Here is a 10,550-nt window from a genome sequence, read left to right as displayed (position 1 = left end):
CAAAGTCACCCGGTGGCCCCGAAAACAAACGTGTTTGTGGTATCCCTTGTGTGGTCTCTGTGTCAAGATAAAATACCTCCCTTTTCTTCTTAAAGAAGAACTTTCATCAACTAGCACTTGCTTTCATCAAAGTAAAAATGATGTGAGTTTATATTTAATTGAATGAGACACAACTGCACGCCACACTGCCTTAAATTTTATAATGCAATGCAAAACAACAAAACATAATGTGTAATACAAGTTGATGTCGATGTTTTTCACTGGAAACTATCCAGTTGTTATGCAGTGAAACTGTCTGGAGCCAAAATATGTCTCCAAACTCAAATCACTTTCTTGTTTTCCAACAGTAAGGCCTGCAGGTATAATATAATTAATTTGTGAACCAAATAACCCCAATACAATAGAAGATTAGGGTATGGGTTTTATATTTTTTAAAGTAGTTTATTTAACATGTTCTAATTATGGTATAACTGTAATTTAAGTTGGATCTTTTTGGTCATCTACCCCACCACTCTAGGGAGATAACATTTCCCCCACAAAAATGTCTCCCTTGCATGCTGATAGGACAAGACGATTCCAGGAAACATAGACTAGAACATGTGATTCAACTCAAGCATTGAGGTCAGGAGACATGGATCATTGTAGAAGGCTCTACAGTCCGTCAATAAAAATGAAGTTTCACATTTTAGGTATCAGTACTGTTTATTGGTACAACTTGAAGCAATCCATGTTTTAATAGCATTATGGTCAAACACTCTCATCTTTAATCTTAAGGATGTTTCCCAACCCTTTTTGCACCTCAGCTGTTAATGTAGGCATTATTTTCACTCACCTGCCTTCAGGGTGTAGCAGATAAAAGCTGCAAAAATAAAAATAAAAAAAACATCTTGCAAAAAAGAAGTTTAGAACATGTAAAATCCATCAAATGATTGTGCTAAATCAGCAGAGGTTCTATTGGAGTCCATTTTAAACTAATCTTGACTTCTTTACAGGCTTATTCTTTAGTAAAATTGACTGAAACAAGCATATTGAGCATCACACTAATGTTACATCAGAGTAATCATGTTTTTTTTGTTTTTTTTTTCTGAAGAAGACATTTTCAAGACTTCTGCTTGTGACTGAGTCAAGCTCAGGCGCTCAGTTGTCGGAGGTTGGTCATGACGCTGGGGAGGACACTCGGGTTTTTAACATGAATGTAGTAGACGCCAGCTCCTCCCAACATGGCGGTCAGACTCAGCTTGATCAGGCGACCGGTCAGGGTTGGCTTTTCTTCTTCCACCTGTTAGACAAGAAACATTTTTTTCACATTTTCACTTCAACATCCAGAATAACATAAGATACATATAAAATATAAAAGCAACTGGGAGGGACTTTAGGATTTAATTAATTATTTTTTGTCCATTTTAAAATGATTTACTTTGTCTAAGAAGAGTGACATTATTGTCTAAGAGGGTGGTTTTAAAGGGTCTTCTATAATCTGTCTTTCGATAAGCCAATGTCCTCCTGTCCTGATTTAATATGAGGTGCATGGTTGAAAAAGTTGTGAGACCTTTCTTGTCTTCAGTGCCTGGTACATGCGATCAAACTGGGTGAAAATTGCTCTTCGGGCACCGTCCCATTTCCCAGGTCCTGTCAAGCGGTACTGGTATGCTGTAAGGGGTCCCCACAGAACCTTCTTGAACAGCTGGTAGTCGGTGAAGAAGAGCCATGTGAGACTAGGGCGTACCCCAATATCTCCTGCAAGATCATCCATGTAGGAAACAAAGTCCACATGCAGAGGGGTCCGCCTTGACAACACATAGCTGTGGAAGAAACATCATCAGTGTTAGTATATTTTTCTGTATTTTTATTTGAACAATTAACAATGATTAAAACTAATTGTAAGGAATAAATCACCTTTTCTCCATGTCTTTGGTGTCGTGCTCAACAGCCTTGATCATGGTGCTGCTTGATGGCAACTTAATCCGACCTAAATAAGATACAAAAATAGGCAACTCTCTCAGACCTCCGAAAATTCTTAAATTGCGTCACAAGTGGCACGTGTAACTTGACTGACAAGTGAGCTGTTATAGAGGATACCGTTTAATCAGCCAACCTTTTTTTAGCAAGAACCTCCGCCATCTTTACTATTAGATTAAAAATTATTATACACTATACGTATACGCCATACTAAAATTAATGCTAATATAGATAACGTGCAATGTTTGAAAGAAGAACTTCCGCAGTTAGAAATGGGAGCAAACCTATGGATACAAGTCTACATCAAGAAAATGGAAGGTGTGAATCAGATTGTAGAAGTAGATGTGTGAATCAGATTGTAGAAGTGGAGGTGTGAATCAGATTGTAGAAGTGGAGGTGTGAATCAGTTGCTGAAATGGTCAGTTAAGAAAGATCTTTGGATAATTAATGATAAAAACATTTGGTCAAAAGGAAAGATGTTTTTCGGGGCAAGAAGGTGATGCACAGAGGATTCTAGTTGGCTTTGAAAAAACATTGCATTACATAGCCCATGAGATATACATGTTTTTTTATCAGAAATTTGTTAATTACAGAAGTTGAATTTATCATTGAAAGTGAAAATGGTTACTCTTGCATCCTTACTGTACAATGCTTGACAATCTCATTTAAAAGGCATGGTTCTGACAGAGAAGTCTTAGCAACATAAATAAATAGTGGTGACATTAATTTGAAAAAGAAAACTTAAAAGGTTTCATATAAAATAGATTTAGGTTTAATTGAATGGTAAAGGAATGATTTCCAAAGGTCAGACAACATAACACCCCAGTTTCAATTCTGCAGAAATAAAAGTTGTATGTTTTTCTTGTATTTAACGAATATGTCTAGTTCTCCTTTTGCAGTTGAAGGAGACAAAGGAAGTTTTAAAAATGACCTAACAAAGGTCATGGAGGATCCAGGTTTAAATTTGCATTCAGGTGGAGATATCTGGAATGTGACACAGCAGGGGGTGGCACCAACACCAGTGCAGAATAGTCACACCACCATAAGAAGAAAACCTGGTAAAATAACATCTTAAGACTCTCACGGGTTCCACAAGAAGGACTACAGCAGAGACGGCGTAGTTAAACAGGGGAAGTTGGATCAAGAGGATCTATAAGATGACAACAGTAGCCCAAAGGACAGGTAACATAAAAAGATGTTATGTGTCCTCTAGGGGAAATTGATGTATGAATGGAATGAGCAATGAATGAACAGTGAACAGTATTGATGAAAGTGATGTTCCTAATTTGGGGATTCCTGGTATTATGTCCTAATGGGGGACGCCCCGGGTAAATCAAAGCGGAAAAGAAAAGAAAAGAGAAGCAAACAAAAACTAAGAATGAACCTAAAACTTAAACTACACTAACAATAAAAATTAACTAATTTAGATTATTAGATTAAAACTAAAACTGAACTAAACTAGATTTAAAATAAAGTAAAGAAGAAATAAAATATATATTAATAGTAGAAAAAAATATATATAAAAAAAATGTTAATAGAACCAATATGGAAATAATAAAAATACAAAATAAATACGAACAACAAAACAAATGGGGTAAAAGAAAATGTATTGTGGTCGGCTCATACTGCCAGATAACAGGCAGGAAGGCAGTGGATGTGTGTTACTCTCTCCAACCAGGGTCAAAATCAGTAGAGGATATAAAAAATCAAGTCAAGGGAACGCAGGATTTTCTGACCTGGATGAGTAGACGCACTCAAGCATCAACCACATTCCAATATCAGAAGAAACAAGCGGATAAGTACATGGGGAAATTACCCAATTCTATTACATTAATAAAACTTTTTTTTTTTGGTCAGAGCTACTCCTGAATGAAGGTTATTTGTGTGTAGGTTGAAGAAGATGGATTCGGAGAAGATCGAAGAAGACGGATTTCTGGGATCGGTTTTTCCTCTGCACGCCTGGAATCGGGACATGGACAAAGAGGACTAAATGACGAAAAAGAACTTGATGATAATATGTTGTTGGGAAAATGATAATATTAGATAAACGATAAAATGTTGCTGCAGAACAACCATTGACTTAGAAAATTGACCTTTTTTGTTTATGATGTGACCTATAAAGGCCACGTCAACAGGGGGAGTTGTTAGATTAAAAATGATTATACACTATACGTATACGCCATACTTAAATTAATGCTAAAAGATAATCAAAATATAAAGTATAAATTACTATCTTCATCTAAGAGCTTAAACGTTTGAATAAACATTCACAATCAACATTTCACTCAGACTGACACACTGTCTCAAGGAAAGCTTGGAACAGACTGACGTTTGTCTGCCCTTTTCACACCTTGGGTCGTGGATCAAAAGAACGAGCAGGGACATACCCGTGAGGGGGGGGCTAGGAGACAGTAACCCCCACCCAAGGACATTTGAATGATTAGAAAAGGAAACAAAGTAGGAAGAACTCTCCACAGGATATCGTGACACCACATGATCGTTTGAAGGAACCAATAGGGCGATAGGGGGAGGACCTTTCAGCCCGGAAATTTGCCTTAAATATAGCGATATTTCTATCATTCGAGACCGTCTTTCCCGGAGCTATCGATCTGTAGAGCTGCCGGCAAAGAGCGCGACCGATCGATCGTAAAAGCTTGTATCTTTGTTTGACTTGAAGCGGCGAATAAACGACCCGTTACACTCTGCATTTGACCTTTTTCTCTCCATAAAGCAAAGCATAAGACCCGGACGTGACGTCGTGTTGGAGCGACAGAAACGGACTCCAGTTTTAACAGTTTTATTACTGATCTTGATACCGGCTAAAATAGAATATTTTTTTTAAGATGGCTGCGACTATTGACCACAAAAGAGTTATTTTTCTCACCTTTGAAGACCCTTGAGACCCAGCGTGCTTGCATCTCTGCCTGAATCATGATGGCTCCAAAGGCATGGATGAATCCAACCACTGCCAGAGTGGGATGCTCCATGTTTGGTGGGAGCACATGCTTGTACAAACCCACTCGTTGACCGGTCATGTATAGGGAGTTTTTGGGTAGGTAGGGGAAGTCGTAGTTGTAGCCAGTCGCAAAGACTAAAATGTCCACCTGTGACCAGACACACTTGTTTTGACATCAGTTTTCAACTGACCATTCTACTAACCTTTTCCACAGTGCTGCCATCGTCAAACACAACAGTAGAGCCACAGATCTCTTTTACGTTGGTTTTAACAACAACGGCCCCAGAAAGAATCTTCAGGGGCAGGTCGTCATTGATCACAGGAATCTGACTAAAGAACCTGTAAATTTACAAAAAAAAAAATTCTTCTATTTAACAAGAAAATGGGCAATGAGCAGACAAGGTACTGAACAGACAAAAGTTTTAATGTGTTTTCGGTTCATCAAACCCAACGCCAGTTGAAAGACTCACCTGTGCTTTGGTTTGAGAGCATACATGGTGTGGTCGTACATGGCATTTAGTTTCCTTTCCCCAAACCAGTTGAAGAATGCCATTGGAAAGAGCTGGAACAAAATGTGTACGAATCGGGTGTTGTACTTCATGTCTACTGGCAGGCCATTATCAGAGACTTGACGGATGACCCAGGCACCACGCCGGGTGCTCAGATAGACCTAAAGATAAAGTAACAATCGATGCATTGTTAGTGTGAATAACATACAACCTTATGTACAAGCAACTGTAGATCAACCTGTTCTGACACTCTGCTGGTTTCCACTGCAATGTCACTGCCTGAGTTTCCAATACCAATGACCACCACTCGTTTCCCATACATGTCTTCTGGTCCTTTGTAGTCCCAGCTGTGGAGGTATTTACCTTCGAACGTCTCAATTCCTGAAAGAGGAAAGATCCTTGTGACCATAATCATGTAACACCTGTCTTTTTATTACCAACACGTGGACAACCACTTGGTATTTCTAAACTTTTCAGTTGTTCAAAAGCTGATATGACGCTGCTATGGCTTTGGTTCCATGTCTTCTATCGTTGCCAATAACCTTGTGTTAGATTTTAAAGTCTATTGGGGTGATAATTGTGTAACCCCCCAAACTACAAGTTGTAATTGCAGCTGACAGGAAAACAGTAAAATTGTTAATGAGAAGTCATGAAAACAATGTAAAGCTGTACCTGGGAAGTCCTTGAGTGGCAGGTTTGGGTAGGTGTAGTGACCAGAGCAGCAGATGACGGCATCAAAAACATAATTTTCCTCTTGTCCATCTTGGTTCTCAGTCACAATCTCCCACTGACCAGTACGAGTGAAATCTGGCCTCTGTGTGACTCTCTTCACTAATGTCTGAAAAAATTACAGAGAACAACACTAATGGTTAATTTGTTAACTAAATTGCTGAATTTTCACAAGTCACTTCTACCTGGAAATGAATGTGTTCCAGCAGCTTGAAGTGTTCTGCGTACATCTTGAAGTAATTTAAGATTTTGGAGTGGTGCATGTAGTTTGGATAACCAGCAGGGATTGGAAAGTCACTGTAGCTTATCATCTCCTTGGAAATGTTAATGGTGAGGGAGCGGTAGATGCTGGCTCTGTTGGGCTCCGACACCTCCTGTAAAGGAACATAGTTTAACAACCATTAATGTTCAGGTATTCACATGTATTTATTTACCTATCACCAGAACAGGTTAACAAGGCACTGAGGAAAATCAACCCCTAAAAAGCAGCAGGACCAGATAAAATCCCTGGCCGGGCCCTCAGATCATGTGTGAACGAGCTGGATGATGTTCTCACCTCTATATACAACCTTTCCCTCAACCAGAGTAATGTTCTGACCTGCTTCAAGACCACAACCATCGCCCCCCTCCTCAAGCAACACCCACCCACCTGCACGAATGACTACAGACCAGTAGAACTCCCATCATAGTGAAGTGTTTTGAGCGAGTAGTGTCCTCATTCAGAGCAAAATCTTTACGAGATTTAGTGAGGCACAAACTCCAGCAATGTTTTATAATCACATTTTTGTATTCACTCGGTGTATGTCACTTCACTTGCCTTGAACTTCCACAACCCACCCAGATCATTACTGCTTTCGAAGCAGGTTGGCACCATGCCCTCCTCCAGACAAGCCTTCATGCTAGACAGACCAGAAGGTCCTGCCCCGATCACTGCAACCCTATGAACCATGTTGGAGATGCTGCTGGAAAAAAAAAAGTACTTTTAGTGTTCAAAACCTACATCAGGTAGAGCTAAAAATAAGATAAATGGACCAAAATGAGCATGGTGGTAGTTTGCAATAATGAAATTTTGAAAGATTTGAATGAGATGAGTTAAATTCACGCCATTATTAAACATTATCTATTTGATCACCAGTTAGCTATGACAACCAAGTAAATTGCTGACAATGATTTTTGATAGAAAGTTCTGACAGTAGACGCCCCGAGAGAACGAGAGAGAGCCTTAAATGAACCTTCATTGGAATTTAAGGGTGGGGAAAAATCCTTTAACTGCAGACTGAGCTTGTCTCAACAGCATCTGTACACTGTTAAAGCAGGAGAATCTGCTACATCTGTTTATGATTGATCCAGTCGGTTTATCTGTAACTTTTCACGTTGCAGGGAAAATTGAAAGAATAATAAGACAACATTATTTCTTGAAGAGCTGGATATGGCCGCAGTGACCTCAAGTTGGAGTTTTTACATTTGAAAATGTATTAACATATTCAATATTAACATTAGTTTAGATTTTAATGTGAGTACAACATTGAAATTTGAATCTTTGAAGCTTTAACGTAGTAAGGCCCCCCAAAATGTGGACCACTACATTAAATATCCTTTTTATTTTTTTGAGGGGCTACTCAATGTATTTCAACATCTGACCCGCTTTTCATTAGGAAATCTGCAGGTGAGCCATTGTTTGTTTTGTAATACCATTTACACTTTAATGTCAACCTCTTGCTTTAAAGAAAAGTTAATTATGTGGTTAGCAGAAATTAATAAGTAAGCCAGGGCATCTGTACAGGTCTGTACCTGACAAAAAAACGAATCAAAATTGACTGCCAAGATAAAGCATGTCCTCAGACGACACCAAGCTGAATGAACATGTCAGCAAATGTAAATCTTCATATCCTGTGCATTTTCTCAGTAGTGAAAAGTGTTTTTATCCAATCATACACATCGTACAATTTGAAGAACAGTCAAACTATTTCAGCTGTTCAATCATAAACTGCAATTAGACTAGTTTTAAGTGTTATCAAAGTATACATACTGTAATCAAACATATTTCAAAGGACCTGTCAGAAAGAAAAAAAACTTACCCTTTCGGGTCAATCGACTTTAGAACCAGAAAATATTTATCCTCGTCAAAACACAACCGTCTTCGACCAGTTCTCTACTGGAAGTGAAGAACCAAGGAGACCCGCCCATCATTCCAATGTTTAAAAAAATTGTTTAAAACAGACGCTCCACCATTTTTGTCACCTTCTTAAAATATTGTAACAACTTTTTCCAACTTTCTTATTCACACAGACTAAACAGAAATCAACAACATGAACCCTTGGAATCTTTTTTCTATTCTAAAACTTCCTGTAAAACTTATCCATGACATCCACAAACAAGCATCCATCGGCACATTTTATTGGACATCAGATTTCGGACACCTGCAAGCTTTTCTCTCAAAAGAGTATCTTCCAGATCTGATTGACGATTCCAACGAACCGTTGTGGACACCGATAACCCTTGAGGACACTGATAATGAAGTTGAAATTATAACTTCAACAGATGGACTAGTATTGGGATAAAACTTTGAGAGACCTGATGGTGATTACATTTTTGTACTTTTCTGTTGATTTACTACAAACTGCTCTTATACTTTTTCTTCGGCAAACTCTGAAGAAAATTTTTGAATAATGTAGACTTTAAAGTAAAAGGTACGTTAACCTTGTTTTTATCGTAATGATAAACGATAGTTTTATCACAATAAACATGTAGTCATGCTTGTTGCGAGTCACGATGAGCTGGAAGGAATGTGCCCAGTTAGAGTTTTGTTTCCTGAGAAATTAGAGTTTGTGCATTAAGACAGTGACCTTCAGCAAGATAAGGGAGCTGAACTCAGCATGCCGGAGATGACTATGCGCCCACTGACTCATACAGAAAACATGTCCTTTTCTGGCTGCATCCTAAAACGACCAAGATCTACAATTTAAGGTGTGATTTGCAGATAAACAGATGTTTTAAATTACCGGTGTCTTATCTCTAATTCTGATCCTAGCTTGCCTCAAACCAGTGTGAATCAGTCTGGGTGGAATGTTGATTGTGTAGTCACGTACCCGCTCTTAGATCAAGCAAGAATTTTTATGCTTTATATTTCGATAATCTTTTAGCATTATATGTTAATTTTTTAAGCATTCATTGGTATCAATTATAGGCATCTCTGAAGTTACAACTGCATTGATCATGTTGGGATGAATACTATGGGAGCATTATTCAAAATGACATCAAATTGTGCTTTATTACAGGTTTCATATCAAACATTTGTTCACAGATCGTCACAAATGTCACGAATAACCATCAGAGTCAATCTGCACGACGTTGATGGTCTCAACCTCAGCGAAGACTTGTGTGTAGTAGTTTCTGGTCCGAGTCATTGTTCGAGTGACGTCATGCTGACTTGCTGCTGCTCCTAAAATGCTCTGAAGATCCTTCAAAGCCTCACCAGTCAAGCCCATGGTGCATCTTTCCATCTGGTTTACCTCTTTATGCTGGAATTTAAAATACTTTTCATTATTATTTTTATATATATTCATTCATTTAAAGAAAACAACAACAGATCAAATCCCTCATCCAAAAGGGTTAAAATAAACGTATACTTATATACTTAAATACGATAAATATGTTATCTGTATTAATATGTGGAAGTGATAAATGAAATCAATATCTTGAATATTAATAAAATAAATCGCCTACCATGACCTACCAATATAGCAAACTTTTTATAAGAATATAAATATATTTTCGTCCTTTCAAAATAACAAACAAAATACGTGTGTGAGTTGTATTATAATTTATAAAGCTATTCAGTGTTTTAGCGAACTAGCTCTCGTGTTAATGCACCACAGAAAGTTACATTACAGAAAATGAAACAATATTTCTGAGTCTTAAAGCAATAATTATATCTTACCTCAATAGACGAGTGTCGCTCACCTTGTTCCGTCAAGTTACTGCAGAAACGTGAGGACAAAAACGCATGTTCTGGGACGTGTAACAACAAGTGACGTCAACATCCGGGGGTTTGGAGGAAGTTGCGTGTTTGTTTGAAGAAAACTTTTTACCTGACGCTGAAACTGAAAAAGAACTTAACTCTGTCTTTATACAAGCACATCTACAATAGTATTCCATGGCGCTTTTAAACAAACAAGCACAATATCTGGTTTAATTCCTGTGGTTTGACGGGTCTACATTCCATGCACGATCAGATTCTAAGTCTGAGCTGTGTAAAAAATTGAGGTCAAATACAGATTAAATGCGCATTTTTCAATTTAAATAAACAAGGAACATTTATTAGGAACTGGATCATTACTTTGCCAATGTGTGTTTTTCTAAACACACATTGGCACTTTTATTAGCGTGTGTGACGT

The 10,550-nt window shown here is 38.0% G+C and overlaps 1 protein-coding gene across 2 annotated transcripts; it reads right to left on the bottom strand.

Moving 5' to 3' along the window:
* Positions 1–730: 730 nt before the first annotated feature.
* LOC148086971 (flavin-containing monooxygenase 5-like) lies at positions 731–8,301 on the bottom strand. 2 transcript variants are annotated; one of them, XM_087785162.1, is made up of 11 exons: positions 8,232–8,301; positions 6,971–7,112; positions 6,339–6,527; positions 6,097–6,262; positions 5,663–5,805; positions 5,386–5,585; positions 5,119–5,254; positions 4,844–5,063; positions 1,897–1,969; positions 1,550–1,802; positions 731–1,279 (listed from the first exon to the last, which is right to left on the bottom strand). In XM_087785162.1, the coding sequence occupies exons 2-11, from the start codon at positions 7,100–7,102 to the stop codon at positions 1,130–1,132; spliced, it is 1,662 nt and encodes a 553-aa protein (XP_087641288.1). In that variant the 5' UTR covers positions 7,103–7,112; positions 8,232–8,301; the 3' UTR covers positions 731–1,129. The 2 variants fall into 2 exon arrangements, with proteins under 2 accessions (XP_087641288.1, XP_087641287.1); XM_087785161.1 differs by having other exon boundaries at positions 6,971–7,115; positions 8,232–8,300.
* Between the last annotated feature and the right edge of the window lie 2,249 nt (positions 8,302–10,550).

The sequence above is a fragment of the Callionymus lyra genome, chromosome 2, assembly GCF_982586985.1.
Source record: "Callionymus lyra chromosome 2, fCalLyr1.hap1.1, whole genome shotgun sequence".
In the NCBI taxonomy this organism is placed as follows: domain Eukaryota; kingdom Metazoa; phylum Chordata; class Actinopteri; order Syngnathiformes; family Callionymidae; genus Callionymus; species Callionymus lyra.
Note: the sequence above shows the minus strand (reverse complement) of the source record. Positions and strands in the feature narration are given on the sequence as shown.